The sequence below is a fragment of the Nylanderia fulva genome, unplaced genomic scaffold (assembly GCF_048542155.1).
Source record: "Nylanderia fulva isolate GAGA-0341 unplaced genomic scaffold, ASM4854215v1 Scaffold10, whole genome shotgun sequence".
In the NCBI taxonomy this organism is placed as follows: domain Eukaryota; kingdom Metazoa; phylum Arthropoda; class Insecta; order Hymenoptera; family Formicidae; genus Nylanderia; species Nylanderia fulva.
In genome coordinates, this window is record NW_028189193.1 from 1,593,854 (window position 1) to 1,620,190 (window position 26,337).

The following is a 26,337-nucleotide window of genomic DNA, read 5'->3' on the forward strand; positions in this document are numbered from 1 at the left end:
AATGTAACAAGGTCCTCGAAACTGTACAGGATTATTAATTCGCTCGCGTTCTCGATATACGTCAGCACGCGGTGACAGTCGGAAACGTAATCTCTCGCATGTAAAAATGTTCTACCTATCTCTTGCCTCAAAACGCCCTTCGATAGGCTTCGAGAGGCTTCGAGAATTTCTGTTTTATCTGTCTGTTTTACTTGTTTTGTTTCTTAATCGTCTTGATATTTGTCTCTATCTGTCTCGTCTGTTATTTTTATTTCTATTTATTTATGTCTCGATGACCGTATTCGTATACGTGTTTATCGCTCGATAATTTTAGGGAACTATATGACGATGTAATCGCCACAGGCGTCATCTTATCTTTATATAAATAAAAAAAAATATGTTGGAAGAGCAGTCGCCCGGCAAGCGGAAGGTCTCGGGTTCGATTCCCGATTCAGCCGACTTTCGGACCAATATTTTTCTCGCCTATTTCTTTACAAGGAATGTTAAGAGAAGGAACAAGAGGAATTTCTGAGATCCCAATCATAGGATTCAAATTCCTTAGTTTTCAAATTTTTCAAATTTTCTTTCTTTCTTAATCGTTTGGCTCTATCGGTCGAGAGGAATGAAGTGTAGATTGTGATTTAAAAAAAATATGTATTATCTATATCTGCATCTTAGATAAAAAAAGTATTATTTTTACTAAATTATCTAGAATAATTTTCAGAATAATTTTTATTTAAAATCATAGCACATAAAAATACTTAAACAGTAGAACTTAAGCAGTAAGCGAAAAAATTTATAAATAATTTTTTATAACTGTGTTTACAGAAGCAGTCTTAAAAATTATTATCTAGATGAATCGATATAATTTTATCTTTTATCTAGATATATTTCAAACAAAATCATCTTCATCTTATCCATGATAAATTTACATATTTGTATCTGATCTTTATCTAACTAATTTAAAAATCATCTAAGCACAACACTGTCGGCAATATTTTCCTACGAAAATGATCCTCGTTAGGATCGAGCGAGCTTTTATTATTGCGGCACCCTCGATTGATACGCAACTGGGTGTGTGGGTGGAGGAAAAGCCTGGTAGTACGACCGGCATATGAGGAGAATGAAGTTGTGCCAGTCGTGAGCGCGATTCCGTCGCGCCGCGTACTTGAGGAGCCGCATGCGGCGAAGAAGCGGCGAAACGGAGGGTGGAAAGGAGCGCGTAGAGAGGGAGCCCCCGAAAAAGAAGAGAGGATCCTCTCCTGTCGAGGGGATTGTCGCGCCGAGCCGGGACCTCAACGACGTTCAGTCCGTCCACGTCCGCTGTCGGAGACGCGACCGGAAGACCGGTCTTCCCGCGCGATTGCCTCTTCCTGCCTCCGAGAAGAACCCGGAACGGGACTTTTTTTTTTCTCCTCCTCGTCGAATTAAAGAGCGACGTGAGTCTTCCGCGTGTGCGCGCGCGCGCGAATCCCCGAAGATCTCGCATCTCGCGAGTCTAGATCGATTGTAAACGTTGGGAGAATCTCCGCTGAACGATGTTCTGTGCATAGTTTTCGGCTCGATTATTTTCAAGGAGACGCAATTGCCGGTAAGGATAAACGATGTAATTAATTAATGATTTAACCGCGAGGTCGTATCATTCTGTTCTAGTTTCTTTAACGTGTAAGTTTAGAATGCAGGAAGTTCATCCTCGTTTACGAAACTGCATCACTTCTCACGTGCATCCCGTTCGTAACAAGGAAGTATACGTATATATATATATATATCATACGTACGTCACGAAAAAAGGAAAAATATTCTTGGCACACACAAATTAACCTCATATCTTAACACTTAATAAGAGATGACCTTAATTGCTAGTAATCTGCGATAAGTATTAAATTTTTTCGTGACAAATAATGCTTCATAAGTTACTTCTATGGCTTAAAATTTAATGTTATGTCACTTAAATTCTCTTTTTATCGTAAAATGTTAAAAAAAAAAACAAGAAACAATGTTTTTACATATAAATTGATTGAAGCATCCCAGAAAAGAATAAAAAACGAATTTATTAATTTAACAATCCGTTCAAACGTACTGCTTTCGCATGAAAAATCAGAACGCACGCAAGGAAGTTTGCCAGCAGAGGCATAGGAATTTTGCAATTCGTAATAACTTGCTTTACGTGACACTATTATGATATTTGTGACGTCTGCGTGCCGAGACACAGTATTTGAACTTTTTCTGTAGTGCTATAATTATCGCACATTTCGCATTATCGCCAATCTGGTTTTAACTGTCCATCTTAATTTATCTTATATAAATTTCAAGTGCTTATTTGTCGATTACACAGAAGACAACAATTTCTCGATAAGACTTTACTGATAACATCTGCAGCAGCAGATGTCAAACAGCTGTAAATTAGACCTATCCAAGAATGTGTTTTTGAAAAACTGTTTAGAATTCAATTAGTAATTAATAATGTAGATAAATTATATTTTCAATTTTTAATTGTTTATTGCATGTTTTGAAGTGCGTGTCGAAAGCTTTAGCGTAATAAATTATTTAAAAAATATTTTTACATATAACATTCACAAAGTATTATTTTGCGGGAGACAGAAAAAATAAATTTTGTATTGCTTTATCCTGGCATGATGAAACTACTTTCTAAAAATATTAAAATCAGCTTAAGAATATCTATAAATTTTCTACATTTTTTATTATCTTAATTCAAATACTTTTTAGAGTCATTTCCGTCATGAACACAATCGAGAGAGATCAAATCAACTTTCTAAAAAAAAATCATTTAAGAAGAGAGTTAATGTTTCGGCAACAAGTCACGTGCCTGAATCATCAATCTGGTCATCGCTCATTAATCGATTCCTGCCACGACTTTCGTGTAGCTTATTCCGTAGTTACACGACCGATTTCCTCCATGCAAATCGTCACTTTTGTCCGAACAATGACGTCGCGCGTCACGAGACTACGACGTCTTTCCCGGACTGCATAAAAGCCCGCGGACTAGTGTAGAGCTCGACACGTGGTATGAGTCATTTGCTGTACTACGTGCGTGACTGACAGACGAGAAATATTCTTTTCAACAAAAGAGAGCCTATAGATCAACGCCGTCTATCTCCTCGCAGAGATACATATTATACCTAACTATATTGTCAGTCCGATCATGTATTATCTAACAGACGATCGTCGGTCACGGATCCATTTTTTATTCGCGTTACGTTGAAGAGTACTGGAGCACAAACGTGCTCTCATATATAGATCTCGTTAATTTTTCATCACGAAGAAAATGAAAACCCGAGTATGATTTCGAAGCAGAGCGTCTTTGTGCCCCTTTCATAGCGAGGCATTACTCCGAACGAAAAGAGTGGACACTCTATGATGACCCAGTCGTCGCTTTTGCTCGATATATCGATCTCTCGAAGAAAGAAAGAGAGGAGGCGGCCCTGATAAACACGCTACGTCGCGAATATATCGCGAAAGTGCATTGTCGACGCGAATATAGGATTCTCTGTTTCTCGACGTGTTTTTGTCGGAGAGGGAGACTCGCGAAAAAATGGAGCAAAATCCGTCCGAAAGTTTTCGAACTTGATTTAGAAGTCGCGCGCATCTGTGCGAAAGGAAAAAAAATAGAATCGCCTCCTGCTCGAAATACAATATCGGTAAAAAAAACGCCCTCGATAATAACTCGTCGCCTACCACGTCCCGTCATGCATCGTATACATAAATGCACACCCGTGTTCTATTATTTGCTACAATACACACCCTATCGATTCGACTCAACGACCCCTTTCTGACGTCGGAAAGCACGCGCTACCTCAAGACCACCCTGTGAATATTAATTGCCGGAAGGCACGCGTCGCAAAAAAAATTTGCATTTACCATTTATCAAAAGAATATCGATATCGGAAGCATCCGCGATTCCGATAATCGCGTAGACTAACGTAATAACTATAATTTCTGTTTACTCCGTTACCAGAGAAATTCACTGTTAGCAGTGAGCATACATTTCGCCACACGCAATCCATTACTCGTGTGCTCAAGTATTTATTTATTTATTTATTTAACGAGGAAGAAAACCGTCTAGTACTTACAAAATAAATAATAATAAATAATAATAATAATAAAATTACGTATATGAGTGAAAAAATAAATCAGAAGGATAATACATTGTATATATTGTTATATATAATTCAAAGTCGGCTGCATGCTAGAAAGAAAACGTCCACTGATTTCTCTAATGTAAGAATAATATGAATCAATATATTCAAATACAGGGATATCAATATTAACTTAGAAGATCGAGCTACTTTATGGATAAAATATGTATAATATATGATATAGCTTCTCTTATCAATAACACAAGTTATACACATGTATACATTTGCATAATAATTATTATAAATTATCGCAGATTATTTCTAATATATTTTGTCATTATTTTTATTAAAAAATCTACCTAAAATTCGAAATAAAAAATATATCATTTATCTCCGCCGAGAAATCAGAATAATATACCTGCCTCATTTCGCTAATGTAATATCAATTTGTTTCAGGATGTCGGATAATCGACGTTTTTTTTAGACGAGGTTCCAGAAACATCCCCTTTGAGAGAAATTGAAGGAGCGTTTAAAAAAAAATAACATTTCACGAAGGATAATCGATCGGCGGATGATCGACGAGCTTTCGCTGATCCTGATAGTACTCACGAGGGCGGGAAAAAAGGGAGAAAACAAGTAGTTGGCGGCTCCGTCATATGGGGAGGAAAAGAGCGAAGAAACGTTAGAGCGTGGCGCACGAGACGAGATCGCAATGAAAGTCAATAAACCGTGATGAGTAACGGAGAGCATAGTGGTCGGAGTGGCATTAATAAATTAGTGTCTACTTGCTGCTACAAGCAACAGCAGCGGCAGCAGTAGCAGGAGTCCGGAGGAGGAAGAGACCTCGAGTGCGTGTGTGCGTCCGCCGGTGCGTGTGCGCGGGTGTATTTCGCGTGCGTGCGAATATACGTGTGACCGGCGGCCGTGTCGATGCAGGGATTTGGCCAGTGTGTCAGTGTGAAAGAAGACAATTGACTCGCAACCGCCACGCCGTCGGACGGTGCTCGGCTCGGCAGGGGCCTTCTGACGTCACATCCGGCCTGTACGAGCCCGCGATCTCATCTGGACCACGGCGCACGAAGGTACGCAGATTCGTGCACTCGGCACGGCGCGAGAAGCTTAAAAAGCTCGATGATAATTCTCTCTCATCACCCTTCCTTCCCCCGACGAGACGATGATGCCCCAGGGGTCTCGTCTCGATGAGAAATCACGGTCTAGGACCGTAGTCTAGCGTCGACGGTCTGGATGTATTTAATTAGCGATGCAGACTCAATGAGAAAAATTCCCTGACTTTTTCAGATTTTCCAAGATCAGAAATTCATTTTTTCCCTGACTTTTTAATATCTATATGAAATCAATTAAATGTTAAATCATGAAAACCTTAAGGTTCTAAAGATAAAAAAATAAAAATTTAAATCAATTATACAATCTCCATTATGTACGATAATCGAAACAAACATGTCACTATAAACTATTTAAATAATCCCTTTTTTTATTTATATTATATCAAATTTTTTAGTTTTGTCTCTATCAAACACATTGAAATAAAATAACACGATGATGAAAATATAAATTAACGAACACGCTGTAGATGAATCGATTTTTAACAACACAGAAAATTATTATATGCTGGGAGTCAAGGAAAAGTTTATATTTATTTAATAAAAAATTTCAAATTATTGAAACAAATGTAGAATAATGTGAAAAAATTCAGATAAATAGTAAAATTTCCTGACTTTTCCCTGACAATTCCAGATTTATAAAATTTATAAAATTATTGAGACAAATGTAGAATAATGTGAAAAAATCCAGATAAATAGAAAAAATTTCCTGACTTTTCCCTGACAATTCCAGATTTATAAAATTCCCTGACAATGCCCGGTTTTCCAGATTTCCCTGACCGCTAAACACCCTGCTTTTCCAAAGTAGCTAGATGCAGCTTCCGAGTGTCGCGAAATTTTAAAATTGTATCGCTAAACAGCATACGAATGAATACTAATATATACTAATCGTGAGTTATAATTAATTTTTTTCCCTTCTTACGCGTCCCCGTAATATGTTTCGAGACATCTTTACAATCATTGTTTCCGAGGCGAGTTTTAATGTTAACTTGATTAAATTATTTTTGTTCTTTTGCATTATAGTCTGACAGAATCTGGAGAAATAAATTTAATTAATCAGAGAATTAAGAAAGAGATCCTAGCTTAAACTAGTTTGAGACAATAGTCTTCAAGTTTCAAAATGTTTGAGTAATAGTCTATCAATTAGAAAAAAATTATTATTTAATAAATAAGAAATTACTACATGAATTTGGCTTCAAAAGCCAAATTTTTGATCACCGCATTAATAATATATTCAGAATAAACATTATTATATAAATACAATGCATTATATAAACTCGTAATAAAATTGATTAAACACTATAACGACTTAACGATGAAAGATAAATTATTAAACACACATGGATTAACACGCGATATGCACAATGTACATATTGAATTCGTATCAATATATTTAAAATAGCACTAGCAGCATTATAGTAAACAAGATCACCATAGTGACATTGATTCAATAAGATATTTCTAGTTGGAATACTTTTATTAATCTATTTTATTGATATGAATATTTCTCATACAAAATTGTATAGAAGAAAAAATTAGGCGAACTGAAATTAGATTTAAAAATATTCTTACTTGAAGAACAAATGTGTTACTATTCAATAATGTTTTATTACAGAATTCAGTCATATTTGTTTAATTATAAGTAAAGAGATAAATTAATTTTTATTCTCTATACTTACAAAATAAAATATAATACAAAATTAATTAGAAAAATTAATTCTGACATCATATTGATAATATCGAAAATATTTGTTAAACTATCCGTGAGGTATGCAAAAATATTACAATGATTTGGATATACATATAATGTATGCATTTCTGAAGAAATGTAATACTTTGAGATCAATTAATATTTTTTATTAATATTGATATTCTCGAGCATTTTCTTATATTGTACAGAAGAAATTATGAGAATCGCGCGCGTTAGATGTCGCGAACCGGTAACGTCTTCGTGAAGTGTGAGATTCTTCGCCGCGGCATGAAATTTCAGATGACTTATGATAAAGGCATCTCCTAATTAACTAGGGCGTTGCGCGAAACGAACATTGCACCGTGAGAAAGAGAAAGAGAAACGAATTCTACATTGGTCATCACCATGTTGAAGAGTATTACAATCAAGATACGGCAAATATAAAGTGAACGATGTTTTCCTGTTTCGCGTATGCAGCTGCACTCTTTTTCCTTTAATCTTCGTTATCTGTCAAGGTCGTCGTATGCGCCTCGCTTCGATGAACATCAAAATTTAAGCGATGATTCACCAACAAAGGTAGTTCGCGTTTTCGACGAATCTTCATTAAAGATAAACAAATTCGAGAGGAAGTTCCGGCCAGCGATTCATCGCCGGGTGACACGAGTCATCTTTCTTATTGTTAAATCAATTGACCCCATAAAAAAGATAATTGCACGACCTTACAATACTCTTCTCGCGAGGATGTTCGAGGAAACCAGCCGATGTCTGCCGATCAAATTACGCATCGTGTCGCGTATTACATGGCATCGTAAGCTAACACTTTATTTCGTCTCGCGCGTATGTTAATACCTTATTATTAGAAAGAGAGCCGGTTTGATGTATCGCGTTGCAGTTAAACATAAAAGAAGGGTTCATTCGAGGCGCGATAGAATAAATGTACACACTTGAACTCCCGGATATATACTTGGATGTAAATAGAAAGTACCTCTTTCAGAAGACGAAAAATGAAAGATCGTATCGAAGCCGACTTTTTAAGGATCGGTCGCATAGGATACGCTATTCGTTGCATCATTCATAAGTTTCCCGAACCGGTATCGGCGTCGCGACACGCGAGGGGAAGTCGTAAATCCTGATGCAGCTGTGCAATCGCAAAAATGTATCTACGGGCTCGTAATTAAGGTAGGCTTAGCCGAGAGCACACCGGAAGGACGAGCGGTTCTAAGCGCTTTGTGGAAGAGGGAGCGTGGGTGTCCACGTGGCTTGAATCATAAGAGCGCTCTTTTAAAGCGCGCGAGATGAGCGAGAAAGGCTTTGGAGCATGCAAACGCGTTAGACTTGATCCTAATCGTGCCGCGCCCGATTTAATCGATTGCATCGCGCTTAAAGCAAAGAGGAGACGTCGCATAAGCAAGGCAACTCGTTTTATTACAATTTCGTTTTACTTTAAACAAAAATGCAATCTTAAAGAATGATTCAAAGCTCGCGTAGTTCGAAACTAATTAGCTGCACTTTTTAATTTTATAGTTTTTTGAATTGTGCTCATAAAATGAGATGCTGTTGATTGTTTTTTTTATATATAAATACATGGAGAATTTTTTTAAATTTATTCTGAAGTTCATCGTGGAACAATATAATATTGGAAAAATTTTATAAGAGTTTCTCTGATTAATATTTATCACAATAAAAAATATTAATATCTATACCGGCCTCAATAAGATATAAAATGTTTAATTTTACTAAAATATATAGTAAAAAGTTTCAATAATTTTAAAACATTAAAAACTTATAATTCTTTCAGTATTTTATTAAGTAAAATAGATGCCAAAAAAGTGATAAATATATAAAATATTTTATATATACAATGTAGCTTAATATTTTCAATCCAGCTTAATCGTTCATGATAATTTTAATATGCAGTATAATTTTTGGCTTATTACAAACATGATTTTATAGTGAATTCTGCGGCAAAATATAACAAAAAATTTTCTTCGTGTACCATATAATCTGAAAAAAAAACGCGATCGAATCATATATATTCTTCAGTTCAATATCGTAAATTTAATTAGACCGACTCATTGAGCTACAACAATTAGAAGTAACGTGTGATTTATTAACAGACTAGTTAGAGAACTGTTAATAAATGCACGTGTGCATCGCTTGTTATATAATAATTAAATATATATTTAATTATATATATTTTCATCAAGGTTAAAAGAATGAAAATCTGTCTAAAAATATAAAATAAAAAATATATGCGTTTTAAACATACAATCCAATAATTAAATTTTTAAAAAAAATTATTATAGACATATTTTATTAAATGTGCGCAAATTTTTTAGGACGAATATTTTGAATTATTCTTTCAGCGAATGAGGAACGATGATCTACCGCGACAAGAGGATCCTCGCGATCCTTGTCTTGCTCAACGTAATAGTAAAAATTTCGGCGAATCAGACGGATTCGCCGAAAACGGACATGGTGGAGGAAACAGAAGTTTTCACTACAGTCAAAAGGATCCTGCCGGACAGGTGTCTAGCAAAGATGGAACAGGGACCTTGCACGCACTTTGTCCAAAAATGGTACTTCAATAAGGTCGAAGGGAAATGTCGACAGTTTCCTTACGGCGGTTGCAAAGGAAATGATAATCGATACAACTCAGAAGACGAGTGTCTTCATTATTGTGTCGGTGGCGCTGATCGTGAGTACTGAAAAGTTCTTGTTTTTCCGAAAACTTATTGAGTTATAATAATAAATTATATAAAATATAAAATTATATTTTTTTTATCAAAATTTTCATTTTTATTTATTTCATTATATATTAAAATAAAATAAAATGAGTTACATATTTTTCATTGAGATTTTTACTTTTATTTATTTAATTATATTAAAATGAAAATAAAATTAAATTAAAAATTAAAAAAATAAAAATAATTTGTTTAAGATACGCTACCGCCTTATCTTGTGACGAAAGGTAGCGTATTTGTCACAACCAGCGCCACAACAACAAGTAGTAGTCCACCCCCGACGACTTCCAGCACACCTCGACCGACCTTTACACCCCCGAAACCGACGAAACCGCCGGTACCAAAAAACGAACGAGGAAAGGTAAAGCCATCTTACTCATATAAATATTTCACGTTTTATATAAATCAGGAAAATTATTTTTATCATAACTTGTCTATCGAAGGAATTAACATTTATGGAATCTGGTCATGAGAAGACGTTCATGTTCGCGCAAAGCAATACCTTCATTCAACTCGATGGTTCTGGTATCACAACTTTTCAATTGAGGTAAACATAAGGCAAAATCTTAATTTAATATTTATTAATCTTGGACATTATTTTCCAATCCGCGAATTAATATACCGTGTTTTTAATACATTTATATTCTATTAATTTAATATATTAAAAATTAATATTTTTTATACGAAACAAAAGTTTCGATGTCTAATAACGCAAAGAGAAAATGCATGTATTTATGTATGTATATATGTTATTTTTTTTAAATATGACAGATTATGCCGCGAGATATCCTTCAAGTTTCGCACCAAGCTTCCGCACGGTTTGTTAGTTTATCACAGCGTGAAAAATCGCCCGGAAGGCCTTGATCCTTACGCCCTTTACGTGATAGTGGAAAAGGGTCAATTGAAAGTTGTTCATGTGTTCGGCAAACAGTCGACCAGCCTGACGGTCGGCGAAGGTCTTAACAGAGACGAATGGCACAGCGTTCTTGTGAGGATCGACGTGCACGGGGCGAAGTTGATAGCTAGAGTTGACGATAAGAAGGCCGAGACCACTCTAAAGGTTCTCGAACGTGTTGTTAATTACGGGGTATCCGAGGACTTGGCCTCGGTCGTTCTTATCGGAGGTGAGAAAGATCTTCGCGAAACCATTCAAAAAATTGCTACTCGTATATTTTTATTGCTCTTTATCTGTTTTAACAGGATTGAGCTCCGAAGAACGATTACACGGAGTAAAATATATAATAGAATCGTTCGTCGGTTGCATCAGGGATATGGTTCTGAGCTCCGGAAAATCCGCCAGCGATTTACTGCCCATTCGACCGCTGATCGCGACTAAGCACGAGAACGTTAAGGAAGGCTGCATCGATAAGTATGTCTCTACGTAAAATCTCTAAGGCAATTGAGGCGAATGCTCTTGAGATATTGCGATTATATCTGAAATTTCAATTTAGATGCAGAACACGAGAGAACTTGTGCTTCGTCCCCGATCAATGTGTGAATCATTACAATAGTCTGACATGCGATTGTTTCGGAACTAAGTACGAGGGCGAACGTTGCGACGTGTACAGTACGTAAAATGCAATTGAATTTTATATGAATACTCTTTCTTTATAAAAAAATATTCAAATTTTATTATTTATATTCATAACTTGAATAATAAATTATTCAATGTTTTAATTTAGTATTTAAAATAATTTATAATTATCAATACGTTAAATAAGTTGCTAGCATTGAAAAAATATTCCAAGTGAAAAAGAAAAAAAGGACTAAAATATAATAATTTTAAGACATTTATTTTATAAAGAATAAGCTATTATCATACAAAAGAATTCAATTATCTACACAGTAGAAACGATATAAATAGACTATATTTGTCCATTGAAAAAAAGAGATAAGGCCTTTATGTGCATTTAAAAAGATTCGAATATGAGACTAATGGAGTTCGAAATATAACATCATTTTTTAGCCGCGACGATACTAACGCTAAGAGGCTCCTCGTACGTGTCTTTCCGTGTGTACGATTGGAAGGATCGTGTTCATTCGTCTGTCAACAGGATCAGCCTGGCTTTTAAGGTATTTCATCCACGGGCGCTTATTGTAATAGGACCTTCCTTTCCCTTGTCGCGGGTTCATTGATTCATTATAGCGAGACGTATCTTTCTGGCGGAGTCGAGAGGGTCGTACTTTGTACTTTTACGAACAGCTGCTTTTACATGGATCAATTTCTATGGCGAAAATTTTACAGTGGAAATTCTTGAAGAGAGTGTCGAGTTCCACTTCTCGAATTGTATCGCGATGGGCCATTGTAAAAACACAATGAAATTCGTTTCACATTCAATACTATTATAAAATACAATGAAATTCGTTGAATATTTATTACTATTACTGAATAATCTCTTCATGCTAGCAAGATTAAATTAAAAATATCACAATCATAATATCGATTATACAGATTTTTATTTTTATTAAAAGTTTTTCTCTATTGCTTTAATTTTTATTCTTTTTTCTATTTTTTTCTAAATAAAGATTGATAAAAAATTAATAAATCATGAATATTAAATAATTATCTTATTTAAAAAAATCTTCTATTATAGTAGAGAGAGAGAGAGATCGCCATTATTATTAATTAATTATTTATTTACTTTATATTGACTAATTTTTTCAGGCGAATAAACATAAACTTTGTAATAAATAAAATGTTTTTAAATAATATTATTTTCAAAATATTTAAAAAAATAAACATTAATGTATCAATGTTATCAAGCAAAAAATTTGTTTTTAGACAAAATGGGATGATTCCGCCTTGTTTTACGCTTCCGGCGAGATCGATGGTACACCACATTACGTTGCAGCATCCATTATAAATGGATCGGTCTACGTTGAACTCGATTTCGGACACAATTCAAAAATTTCCACTATGCTAGGCGATTACGTCACGTCTGATCATTGGAATAATTTGACTATATTCCATAACGGATCCCTCGTCTTCGTCAGCTTAGACGACGAGGTGAAAGTACTAGAAGTACCGGGAGAAAATTACAATATGATTATCGATCCGGAGATATACATCGGTGGCGGTCCGGAGCTTCACAAGAAGAAAGGTCTTCTGTCACACAATAATTTTGCAGGTCTGCACGAAATTATCATCAGCATCTAATATCATAGAATCACGCGTCGTTTAATATTAAATTCCAATAAAATTTTTTATTTTCTTAGGTTCCTTGAAGTACGTGTTTTTCAACGATAAGTCGATTATATACGAACTGAAACGCTCCAATCCTATGGTGCATTATATTGGTGTATTAGAACCCGAATACTATGAAGCTGATGTCGATGTTATCCCGATTACGTATCCTTTCGCGGGCAGTCATATATGGTGGCCTGTCGAACGAATCGATTCGCTGAAGTTAAACTTCGATTTTAAAAGTTCAAAGCCAATCGCGGTCGTTGCTTCGGGAGATATAAAAAGCAGTCGTGGTGTTGGTTACTGGGAGGTATGATTTTAAATAATTATAAATTATTATAGATTAAAAACTATAAATTATAAATTAAATAAATAAATAAAAATAAAAAAAGAAAAAAACATTATATATAATATATAAAATCTTCTTTTTTAATTTTATTCACTTATTTCATCTATTAATAACATTTTTTCTTATAGCTACGTCAAGTCAATGACGAAATTCGTTTCCAATTAGTACCTGTTATAACGGAGAATATTACGGTATCAACTTCGGTAAAGTTTCCGCCTTACAATACATCCTGGCATGCTGTCGAACTTAATTACACAAAAGGCGAGCTCAGTATTCTACTTGATTACAAGAATAAACAGAGCAAGTTCTTTGCTTTAACATTCGAGTTGGGCGATAAAGTTATTATAGGAAGTGGTAAAAGCAATGCCGGTAAATTGAAAATTTTTTCTAATATGATAAAAATGAAATCTGAAAGATTATATAAAACTACATGATCATAATAAAACTTTTAAATTTGCAAGGTCTGGTAGGATGTATGCGCGAAATACGAGTAAATAATCAAAGAATCGAACCTAGATACGTGATTAACACTGAGAGAGTAATCGGCGAAGTTGCTTTAGACAATTGTCAATTTGTGGATCCGTGCAAGAGACCGAATACTTGTGAACATGGCGGTAAATGTTCGGTTAAAGAAGACAGGATCACGTGCGACTGCACAGATACCGGATACATCGGAAAAAATTGTCATTTTGGTAAGATAAATTGTGTTTGCGATAATTAATACATACAATCAAAATTAATACAATAGTATCAGTTTTCATATGCATAAAAATATCGTAATATTCGAAGATATATTTAATGTATATGCAGATTTCTCCTATATAAAATTTTTATACAAAATTTCTTTTATCTATATTACTATACATAATAAATGTACTATAATAAATACTATTATTATTTAAATTGTTATGTAATTTTTCAAATTCGATTTTCGTAATTTAATGCTTTTCAGCACAATATAGAAAAACCTGTGAGGAATTGGCTCTTTTGGGATACACTCAAGATGACGTTTACAAAATCGACATCGATGGAAATGGTCGATTTCCGCCCGCTTCGGTAAAATGCGAATTTCAATCGATCGAAGATTCGACCAAGACAATCGTCGAGCACAATTTACCCTCTCAAGTGGATGTTAGATCTAGCACCGAGAACGATTTTTCCTTTAACATCAAGTACAGACAGTTCACAGCCGAGATGCTTCAAGAGCTGATTTCACACTCACTTTATTGCAGCCAATACGTAAAATACGACTGTTACAAAGCACCCTTGGACCTGCATAGTGCCACGTGGTTTCTGGGTTCAAAAGGGACCACTGTCGATTACATCGGAAACGTCAATCGCGGATCATGCCCTTGTGGGAGTAAGTTCTTTCTCAAATATAAATAAAACATTAATGCAATTTATAGCGATTAATCTAAAAAGATATGCGTTTGCAATTCTTATTTGTGTCTCGCACTATGTTATTTATATTTTTTATTTTAGTGAACAGAACATGCGTTCACTCCAACTTGAGCTGTAATTGCGACGTTTCTGCCGGAAATGCGGGAAAATGGCTTTCAGACGAGGGATACTACGAAACACCTGATTCTTTAGGCATCACGGGAATGATATTCTTGCAACAAAGAGATCTCGAGGAAGATGCTCGAGGACGTATCACTTTAGGACCATTAGAATGCGTTGAGACAAGTATGTGAAAATATGCTTTCTATTTTATTAATTAAAAATATGCTTTTTATTTTTAATTAACAAAATTTCAAAGGCATATTATAATTAAGTGATAATGCTAATTATTATATTTAATCAGTCAAAAAGAATACTATTTCGTTTTTCGAATATTGAATGCAAAAAAAAAAAGCAGAAAGTTTTTAAAAGTAACATATTAAGCAGATTAATTTGTAAAAATTAAGCAAATTAATTAGTGACGATTTTTAGATACCCAAAAATATGTGGTAACATTCACGACGTCGCAATCGTATATCGAAGTTCCGGGTTGGAGAAAGGGCGATATAGCCTTCAGTTTCCGAACGACGGGCGAGAAGGCTATTCTTTTGTATCAGCCGCCGATTCGGAGCAACTATCCTTGTTTCATGGTCGAGCTAACGTCCGAGTATCATTTGACATTTAATTTCACCCTAAACACTGGCACTATTCGCGAGTTAGAGGTAAAAAGCCAACGCAAACTCAACAATGGCGAATGGCAGAAGATTTGGATCGATTACAACGATTATCACGTGAGATTCATGATCAACACCGACTTTCAAATGGTGGATTTATTGCCCGAGGAAGAATTTGGACCCTTCGAAGGATCAATGTTCATCGGCGGTGCCACCGCGTGAGTAATTTTTGCGTATTAAACAATTAATTTTTGTATAATAAAATTATTTATTATGACGGAAAAAAAAAAGATTTTCGAATTTATAATATTTTTTTTATTCGAACTAACACTTTAATAATACTTTTAGAGAACATTTGAAAACTTCTTCCGTTCGACAAGGTCTCATCGGTTGCTTTCGCGGGCTTGTTGTCAATGGAGAGATATTAGATATTCATAGTTATATGTCGGTACATCTGTCGGAAATCATTAAGGATTGTAAGCCGTCATGTCAACCTAATAAGTGTCAGAATGGTGCCAGATGCGTTGAACTGTGGAGCAATTTCGAATGCGTATGCGAAAATCAATGGGCGCATTTAGGCACATTTTGCGAGACAAGTAAGCCTTTATTCAATTACTTGAAGAGCTTCTCTTTAAGCTGTTTTAAATTTATTAATTTTATTTTCGAAATGTAGAGATTATATTTTTCAAGTATTTTTTAAATTATTTTTTAAAAACTTTTGAAAATAAACTCGTCAATTTTAAAATACAATTACTACTAAAAATAACATTTCTGAATTCAGACATCAACAACAAATCTCTTACATTTACCTCGCCCGGAGCATTCCTGAAGAAAAACTACTTCGGACCGGACAATGACGAGGAGAAATTGCAATTGAAGAGCATGCTGCAGGAAAATATTCTGATTAATTTACGAACTTACGATACACACTCTCTAATACTTTATGCGAACGATCATTTAAATAACTTCGTGCATCTTTACATTTCGAATGGCACTAATATCGTATATCTTTTCAACGCCGGAAACGAAATTAAGAACATCACCGTGTCGAATCCACGTACGAATTAAAATCCTGATATATTTATTTAAGAGAAATATATATTAGAATTTTGAAAGGAATTAACTCGTGATTTTTATTAGACGTCAACACGGGAATCTCTGTGCAAATCGCTATTATTCGAGGCGAAAATTGGACCACGCTACACGTGAATGAATATAACATCACATTAAATGCGACACCCATACTTTTGGATACATACTCGAATAAACCGTGGACGAATCCAGAGAAAGAAGTTTTAGCACCGCAGCGACCGCCAGCGTCTCCCACTGATTATTTCCAAGTATTAAAAAAACTTAATTCTTTATTCAAATTTACATCACAGAGATAATATTAAAAAATATATAAAGTCTGTAGGAAAATAATTACGTTTTTTTTTTTTAATTTTTTTGTATTACAAAGCACGATTCGTATGCAAAAGAAATCTGATTTTTCAGAATATTTTTAAATATATAATAATCAGTAAGAAATATATTAAAAACAAAATATATAATAAAAATTAAATATATTTATATAATAAATATATTAATAGGTAAATTTAGGAGGCTTCGATCCTGACAATTTGCTTAGAGTCGGAAAAGAAGGTGCCTTAATTCAAGGTTACGTTGGTTGTTTGCGAGGACTTATGATTGGCAAATATCTCGTCGACCTGCCGAATTTAGCTAGCGAAGCAAATCATGAAGGCAGCAAAGGCGTTCTACCGAATTGTCAGATGAAATGCGACACGATGCCTTGTAAAAATTTAGGAATTTGTACGGAAGATTTTATCAGGCAAGAATCTTCCTGCAATTGCGAGCTAACGTCCTACTTTGGCGAACATTGCGCCGATGGTGAGCTTTTTATGATATATGTTATGTAATAAGAAATATACGCGTTTCATACTTAAATTTAAACATAAATATCTAAAAATCATGAATTTAAAATTTAAATTATGAGAGTGCAAAACTTTGCAAAATGCAACACTCATTCGGAGAGAATTCAGAATTTTAAAAATTTTCTTGAAATGACAAAAAAATAATTATATTTCAAAACAATATTTATTTCCATAGAAAAGCAAATGATTTATTTCTATGGAAGATCTGTCAAAAAAAGCAACGTGAGAGATTTTTCAATGTTTTCATATAAAAATTATCTTTCATATAGAAAAGGGCGCCGACTTTAGCGGAGAAAGTGTACTTCAACGAGAATTCGAACTCGAGGGTGAAGTAAATCACGTGAAGGTTCAATTGGCATTTTCGGCGAACGAACTGCGACAGCGAACTACCGCGTTGCTGCTGGTACAGACAGACAATAAGTAAAGTATCGATCTTAATATTTACTCAATGCTACATACACTCGTCTTGATATCGAAATCTAGAAATCCCGAATATCTTTCGACGATTCTCTTTCAGAAGGAGCTATTACCTATTAGTGGCTTTAACGTCCGAGGGGCAGCTCATCTTCGAGGAAGACAGAGATGGCTCGGCGGCTTATGGAGTGCGTCTGAATGACCGAAATTTCCTGAATGGCGCACGTCACAGCGTTTATTACGTTCGCGATAATAACACCGCCACTCTCTTGGTGAGTTATAATTTTTATTATTCTAAAATGTTTATCATAAAAAATTAAATATTTTAATTGTAATAATTTGTATATATATAATTTTATAGATCGACCGCGAACACGTCCAATTGCTACCACTTCCGGGACTACCGATTCGAGCGGATGAGGACGAAAGTCCAGGTGCCACAGAGATTCAGCTCGGTGGATTAAACACGACCGATTCGCGATTCACCGCTTATAAAGGATACACCGGCTGTCTTAGCAGTAAGTCTATCGATAAATAATCGAGTTTATCTCGCCGCTCTTTTCTATCTAATGTCATCGGTTTTTCTTAAATTATGTGTTGGTAATCAGTCATAGTTTGCAAATTATGCTTTTTTTGACAGATGTCGTGATATCGATTAACGGGGGTCCTGGCATGAAACCGTTGGAAGAATATATGCTCTTTACGAAGCAAGCTAGTGAGACTGTCCGGGCAACGATACCCGCTGGTGTCAGAAGCGCTCAATGCGCAGTTTTTCATGCTCAACCAGGAGGTCTTGAGCCACCCAGAAACGACAGTGTGGTAAGAGACTCGAAATTAAACTCGATTATTAAATTAAATTATTATGTGATCAATTTTTTTGTATATTATTCTTTATCTATTATTTCTTATTATAAGTAAAAGCGAATAACAAATCTACGAATTTTCGTTTTATATAAATTTAAATTCATTCGCAATCTTTAAATAATGATAAATTTGCAAAATAATTATTTAAAATTTATGTTTAAAAAATAATTGAAGACTACGCCAAAAATTTTGCTAATATTTCATAATTAACATCTTTTAAAATATATAATTATATTACAGTAGATTAATCAAGATTTTCAAGTCTCTATGTTAGTAATATATTATTCGATACAAAAAATGATGCACACATCAAGTCGTGTATGAACTCTCGAAAATCGATTGGCGTCTCATCTCAACATCTATAGATATAAATATCCGATTGTCTTTATTTTACTTAATAGTTTACTATAAGTTTACTTAATATGTTGTGTAACCAGAACTCTTCATTATTTATGTTTTCACGAAATGAGACCCCAGCTTCGTACACTTCCATTACAGCTTCTATATAGAAATGTTATAAAATAAATAATTTCTCACTCACCAATAGTTGCAATAGCGGAGTTGTAGTACACAGCACGTTGATCTGAAAACAAAATATTTAAAACATTTCACAAAATATTTAAAATATTTAAATTATGTATATACATGTGTATGTGCATGTATATATTTTTTTAAATTTTTATTTTGCATACCTCGTAGTTAACCCGATGTCGCCCGATGCCTCCCCGGGCCTCCTCCTCCTCTCTTGGTAGCACTCACGACACTCGCGAAAACACGAATAATTACGATCGCCCGACACTTTATACGGCACTCCCGACACGCGAAACTTTACACGGCACTCCCGACGCGACGCGTGAATCACACGCGTATTTCGCGTACATTGCACAATGAGAAAACTATAATCGAAAACACGAAACAATGGTCCGTTCGATATTATTGCTGATAAGCTGCGCGCGAATTTGGCTGCAAAAACCTGCAATAACAAATAAAATATACACATATATTATTAATTTTAACTCAATCTTTATTTTAGCTTAAATTAATTTTACTTAATTAATTTTTTGCTTTTAAAAGGCAGAATTCGTGTAGAATTTTAAATTTTTAATCCTGTTAATTACTAATGAGAAAAATGCCGTAGAACAAAGTGAGACGCTGCGCAGCTCAGCTTGTTTGTTCCAAGACATTTTCGTTGCTTTAATGAGGAGCCAGAACTATTTGTTCAAAGTTGAAACTCTTAATTATTTCTGATAATTATTTCCATGAAATCAAACGCCTCCACACACACCAACAAGTCTGGAAATATCTTGTTAAAGGGCCGCGATCGGGAATGGGTCGAGGACCCGCCAGAAAGAATACCGTACAAGTCGCAATATTCGAGCGCAACTCAGGAAGAGCAAGGTGCGGGAACGTACATTTTCATAGCCTTGTGCTGTGTCTTTGTGGCCGCGGTGATCGGATGCATTTACGAGGTTTGGCGAAGCGCTCGCAAAGATCGTCAACGACGTCGCAGAGCAGCCTCAGGAGCAGCGGCGAATGCCGCAGCTTCCGGTTCGCAACGTTGGCAGCCGCAACAATACACGGACTCCCTAGTGACCGCGACCGGCGTGAAAGCTATCGGCTTCAAGAACGTAATGGACGATGACAAGAGGCCGAATGGCACGCACGTGAAAGCGCCTGGTGCCAAGGATTATAAACCACTGCCGAATGCGGAACCGAAGGATTTGATGAACGATAAAAAGGTTCACATTAAAGGTACAATCCGTTTTTCAATCAAGTGTCTGATTTTTTATGTAAATTTAATAGTAAAAATTTACTCAATTTCTATAAAATTGTTCTAAAAAATCTTTATAAAAAATTCTATAATAAAATTTCTATAATAAAAATTTCTATAAAATTTTCAAAGACTACATTTGTTAGCAGCACTGCATGAAAATAAAGATACTTTATTTGTGAATATTCTACAAAATAAATAAAATATAAGAATGAAATATTTAATATAATATTTTGTCCTATTGAGATTTAACATTCGTATTTTTTTATTTATTACAGCAGACGAAGAAGCAGAGAAAAAGGAGCTCCTAGGGGTAAATACAGGCATCATCACTAAACCTGCGAAACTGAACCCATTCGTAAAGATTTTTTCTTTTTTTCATAAAGAATTGCATATTAAGCTTTATCAAGCTTGCAAAATAGCTTTTGCATGCATTTTTCGAACTCGACATTGATATTATATGTTAAACATTTCATGTTTATTGTCACGTTATTTGATGCATTTTTACAGACTCGCATTGAAAGCGCAAAGTAAAACTAAATCGCTTTTCCTTCAAAATACAGCGACTCTGCATATTGAACCACACATTTTGTACTAAATCCACAAATCATTAAATTTATCAACAAACACATTGCATCGTGAGAAAAAATCCAAGTATTTAATCGAAACAACAATGCTTGTGCAAACTTTCATTGGCACACTTTCAATCTAAATTTCCAAATACAACTTTCATATACTCACAAATATACTCACGCGCTTTTTCGCAACGCCAAACAAAAAAACATAGCACAATATTTTGCGCATCATCGCAAATTCCATATAAACTATCAGGCATTCTATTTTTCTTCTACCAGTCGATGGAAGATCTGACGGAAGAACCTGAACTGGAAGAACGCGAGGAGGAAGAAGAGGAAGAAGAAGAAGAAGAGGACGTCCAAGACCCGGAGGCAGATAAGAACAAAGATCAATCGGAGAAGCAAGAAGGGCAAGAAGAGGGGCAGCAAGAAGGGCAGGAAAAGAACGAGAATAACGATGAAGATGACGAGCCTATCGTCAGGCCGGTAAGAAACAAGGCGGCAAGGAGAGCTTCCTTGACCGATGAATTGGACCCAGACGATACGCAGGCCCTCCTCGAGACCAACTTCTCCGTGACAGGTTTAAATGAAATCAGAACCGAGCGTATAATACCAAGAATAAATAACGGCACGAAAAATATTACGATACCAAAGAGACCGATGAGTCTTGACCTCAACGCACCGGTCAAGTTTAGAAAATTGCGCGAAGGAGCTTGGCCCGAGAAGGTCACGGCGAGGTTGATCGACAATAACGAAATGGGTCTCCAGTCTCGAGGTAGAGGCTACATCGACGCCGCGTATCGCGCTCAGGACAAATAATTAAAAAATCGACTGACGACAATAATAATTAATTAATACGTTCGGAATGATCGCACGTCTCGACCATTGTAAATATCGCGTGGAGCGACTGTTTTTAATGACAATCATGTGTACATCTAAATTTTAGGGCAGTATAATTTAGTTATATATAGTATTAACAAATCGTTGAATGTGGTTAAAATGTGACGTGGTCAACTGTCATATAGATCTCTATTTCGAAATATTTAATATTTTATTCAAACCGGAAACTTGTAAATTCAAGATATTTATTGCACTCTCGATAATCTTATCCATTCAAAATCACGTTTCTGACGTAAAAAGAATAGAATTATTGCAAAATAAAACGCGTTCTTTCAATAAGGAAAAATAACAATCAGTGATGCAGATTCAGTAAATTACTTCTATTGTCTTGAAATAGTCACGTGATGTTTACGTCTCGTTGTTATAGCGTTAATACTAACTTCCTTGTGGTAAGCTACAATTATATCTTTTACTTACTTAATTTTACGAGTTTATTACGTAAGTCAGTATATATATTTTTCCAAAGTTTGGCACATAATAGCCGCATTCGGAGAGAGAAAGACGTTCGAATAATGTACTTCAAATTAGCGTGTAGTCAAACACTCGTTCTTTTTTTTATTACATAGCACTTTATCAGTATTTTTCCAGTATTGATTAGCTGTAGGAAGAGCTCTTATTTAGCTCGAGAAAAATATTATTTTAAGATTCTAGTGCCTATATAATAAAGCAATAATGTTGAAAGTAGGATTAAAAATAAATTTACAACGAGTATTTCGAGATAAGATGATGACGATAAGAATCCATATCGTCGAGTGCGAATCATGTAGTTTAAACAAAAAAAAGATAAATATTAAAAAACAAAATATTATTTTAGCAGTTAAAATAATCCGTAAAAAAATAATATTTTTACGATATCGTTGTATCGGACACATAGCTAAAAAAAATCACCATAGATTCATGTCATTATCATTAAAGGCTACGGTGTACGCCAAACGAACTGTTCATTTATCGATAAAATTATTTTGAATTATTTTCTTTTTTTTAATTTTGAGACAGATTTATTTTTAATATATAATATAACGTCTAACAATCTTTTTGTATAGTTCGCTTTATGTGTACACCTGTGAGCCTGTTTAGTTTGATTTCGCTGCTTCGTGCGCAATTGTACAAAAGCGAGTGTGACGTTTGTGTGCTTTTGGTGGTGATCAAAATAATCATGCGATAAAATTCCTGCACAAAGCATATCGCGAAAATCGAATCATCCAAAAGTCTGGTTTAATTCCTCAGACTTTAATACCAGGCGCCATATTTTCAGCACAGGGATTGGTCTGTCAGGACGAGTGTCGAGGAGAGCATTATACCGTTAGACTCAATTTTAAAACCCGATGAAACGAAAACATCGTGCGAACTTTAGAGGTAATAGATTTTTTTTCACGCACGTCGATAATGAACCGTATACGAATGTTAACTCAAGAATCGCATCTTGATTTATTCTCTGCGGTCTCCTTTTCTCAATCGTGAGATGCAACTTACTATATTTTCAATATTTAATCTACTTCCTCGGATGCATTGGCAATTAACGGAAAGTCGCTTACGACGATGCTATTACAAATTGAATGAGAACAAACGCTATACATTATTAATATCACTGCGATTATTCTATGACTCTATGTAAAAAAACAGCTATTATTTCTATATAAAAAGCAAATTAAATTATAACAATTCTTTGTTAATATTGATAAGAGAAAGATCAGATTTGTACAAAAAATTGTATACCGAAATTGTTTAATTATTTGGTTATTACTGTTTTGCAACTTATAATTTCATTTTCTGAGTATTGTTGCATTTTTATTATATTGCAGGTTTCTTTTAATAATTTAATAGATTGCGTGGACAGCTCATAATAGCATAACTGGCAAACGAAAAAGACGCGTTGAGTATTCGAATGCATGATATAAATGCATCCTATTCGAAATGACGAAAATATTTATATTCTTCCAAAATACTTATAGCTTTTAAATATTAATCCGTGAAAGTCTCGCGTGAGAGACACATTTTATAGCATGTTATATACATAAAATGACAGAGAAAATATACAATTTTTTCCATTGACTCGAGTTTGTTGCATCGTTGCAACCATCTCTCATACTGCCTCTCCTACACTGCTAAGCATCTTGTCGCAAATTCGCCGATTTTTTTCGTGACAAAATCTCTTAACTAGAGAATGAACAAACAACTCGACAAATTGATTTTAATTGCGAATTATTCAAATAATTTGTATTTTAATTTTGTATAACGAATAACTTTCTCTCCCGCTATTAGGCATGTGCATGATATATGACATAATAATTAAATATTTTGTTCTACTAATTAAAATACATATATATATATTATATACATCGATATCGATGTTCGATATATATTAATCGACTCAACCATTTCCATTAAATTAATCATCGATTTACGAATATTCCATGAAAATATCGATAAAGCTTTTTCTCGCGAACGTGCACGAGTACTACACAAACTTATTAATTAATTTGATTAATTTGCTTAATGTCGAAAATGGATTTATTCATAGCACGCGAGAAACATTTACTTCATTGCATGCACGCTTTAAAGCCATTGACTCTGTTAAACATGCCTATTCAAAATGTCGAATACTTGTTGCATATATGTATTAATTAAAATAATATATTGCCATATAATGATATATGCCATCACATATATCTGGCAAGAAATTTAGAGATTTTAAACATATATCTTCGATTCATTTAGGCGTCTGCAAACGGAGATATTGGGCAACAATCAAAGATGCAAGGAAATTTCTGCTTAGGTCAGTACTATGAATAAAAGAAGAATATGAATAAAAGAAAAAATGTTTCTTATAGAAAATTTCAAAATTATGCAATTGTGTAATAAATTTTAAAACAGAATAATTTCTATTATGTGATTCACCCACAAAAAATATTAAAGTTTCTATAAATTATTACACTAAAAAAATTGTTAACTTAACTAAATCGTTCAACTATAAATACTATTGTTAATTGAACATATAGAATTATTTGAATTAAATATAATATATTAAATCTAACAAAACATATATTTGATTTAAATACTAACATATGTATGTTCAATTAATAAAATAGTAATTTAGTTGAAAGGTTTAATTGAGTTAACAATTTTTGTTCAATATGTAGTAATTTCTCATTAAATTTAATTATATAAAAGAATTATATATTTATATATAATTTTTATTACTGTATTGTATGTTAATATTTATATATATAAATTATGTTGTGGTAATGTATATTATAATATATATATATATATATATATATATATATATATATTTATATTACGTTAAATGAATTTTTAACACATAATATATATATAAAATATAATACAAATTATATATATATAAATTTTTCTATTAATATTTAAAAGATACAAAATTTTATAATTTAATTTTTTTAATCATTGTGGAGAATAAAAAGAGTTAATTATATTAAAAAAAGATTTAAGAGAACATTTTTTTTGAATAATTTTGCACAATTTTCCTAACATGAAAGTTATACATGCGTTTTCAAATAAAATCACGCAATCAACTAGGGTTAATTAGAAAAATATTCTATTCGTTTTAGCACCCGGTAGCAGGCCGAAAATTTACAATATGTCCACCATCTTCTTGCCGGATGGTCGACGGACTTTCAACAATCCATTAAGTTATCTCGGTGGTCCGATATTACCACCGAGGAATAGTTCTGTCGAATCGGTGCTATCTCTGGATTGATCGTCCGTACTTTGCTCTAAGGGATAATTGAGCGTGAACAGGAACAACGAATCGTATTTCCCTAATCGAGAATGGGAAATCTCAAACGTGTTGATTTCCAAATCGATAAATATCATTTACAAGAAATTTATAAATATATTATCATATAAAATAAAATATTCAAACACAATAGAAATTTAAAACATGTTAAGAAGACGTTTACAAAGTTAAAACATATATTTTCTCTTTTAAAAAAAAAACTAAATTATTAATAATTAAAGTAAATGATTAAAAATTAAAGTAAATTTACTCTAATAATTGCTATAAAGAAATATATGATAAATGCCTATTTCTTTTTCTCAGTTATATGGATTTAATTAATGTTAAAAAATATATATTTAAAAATATTCTGTATGCATCAACACATTTGATATTTTCCATTTTTCAATTCATCTCTCATTATCACAGAGTCATCTGCTTCTCGAAAGGCTCGTGTTAATAGCTCACAACGAGCTATAAGCTAAATAGTTTCATCAAGAAAGGATTGCTTGGACCAACAAATTCATGATCGACGAATTTAACCCGTGACAAGACATTATAGTTGCTGATAAAGATTTAAAACGTGATAACGAGCTTAATGTGGTATTTAGTGACATATAAACTCGATACATTTTCTCGCAGCTAATAAGAAACTGTTGTGCTCAAATATATTTCGTTTCAATATAAGATATGTTTATAAAAGAAATTTCTTGTAAAATTTTTCCCCATAAATTTCTTTCCCTTATTGCATACTAAATAATTTCTCTAATTTAAAGAATATCAACAATGTAAAACAATTTATTCCATTTTTATCTCCCCAAAATTTTTCTCCAATAATGTTTAAAAGAACAAA

At 33.8% G+C, this 26,337-nt stretch overlaps 2 protein-coding genes across 7 annotated transcripts in view; one reads left to right on the top strand and one right to left on the bottom strand.

Moving 5' to 3' along the window:
• The window catches only part of RhoGEF64C (Rho guanine nucleotide exchange factor at 64C), a 121,674-nt gene that overhangs the window by 93,851 nt on the left and 1,486 nt on the right, over nt 1-26,337 (bottom strand). Inside the window, exons 5-6 of the mRNA XM_029319520.2 lie at nt 19,180-19,460; nt 19,029-19,070 (exon numbers count right to left, since the gene is read on the bottom strand). The gene's annotated coding sequence lies outside the window, so the exon portion shown is untranslated. The remainder of the gene's footprint in view (nt 1-19,028; nt 19,071-19,179; nt 19,461-26,337) is intronic.
• On the top strand, nt 1,128-26,171 carry axo (axotactin). 6 transcript variants are annotated; one of them, XM_029319516.2, is made up of 29 exons: nt 1,128-1,570; nt 4,533-5,158; nt 9,254-9,585; nt 9,829-9,992; nt 10,075-10,178; nt 10,403-10,755; nt 10,832-11,000; nt 11,083-11,198; nt 11,598-11,704; nt 12,414-12,759; nt 12,848-13,125; nt 13,293-13,533; nt 13,626-13,856; nt 14,117-14,524; nt 14,647-14,850; nt 15,097-15,496; nt 15,627-15,874; nt 16,060-16,335; nt 16,419-16,618; nt 16,868-17,165; nt 17,479-17,629; nt 17,727-17,895; nt 17,985-18,141; nt 18,264-18,442; nt 19,801-20,239; nt 20,537-20,616; nt 21,113-21,319; nt 24,452-24,509; nt 25,318-26,171. In XM_029319516.2, the coding sequence occupies exons 3-29, from the start codon at nt 9,267-9,269 to the stop codon at nt 25,464-25,466; spliced, it is 6,051 nt and encodes a 2,016-aa protein (XP_029175349.2). In that variant the 5' UTR covers nt 1,128-1,570; nt 4,533-5,158; nt 9,254-9,266; the 3' UTR covers nt 25,467-26,171. The 6 variants fall into 6 exon arrangements, with proteins under 6 accessions (XP_029175349.2, XP_029175351.2, XP_029175350.2 ...); XM_029319518.2 differs by lacking the exon at nt 25,318-26,171 and adding an exon at nt 22,989-23,089 and having other exon boundaries at nt 24,452-24,514; XM_029319517.2 differs by lacking the exons at nt 24,452-24,509; nt 25,318-26,171 and adding an exon at nt 22,989-23,783.

Coding starts and splice junctions, on each gene's coding strand:
- axo (XM_029319513.2), top strand. CDS start 9,267: ATGATCTACCGCGACAAGAGGATCCTCGCGATCCTTGTCTTGCTCAAC. Junction 15,497..15,626: donor TTCATCGGCGGTGCCACCGC/GTGAGTAATTTT, acceptor TAATACTTTTAG/AGAACATTTGAAAACTTCTT. Junction 17,630..17,726: donor CTGGTACAGACAGACAATAA/GTAAAGTATCGA, acceptor ATTCTCTTTCAG/AAGGAGCTATTACCTATTAG.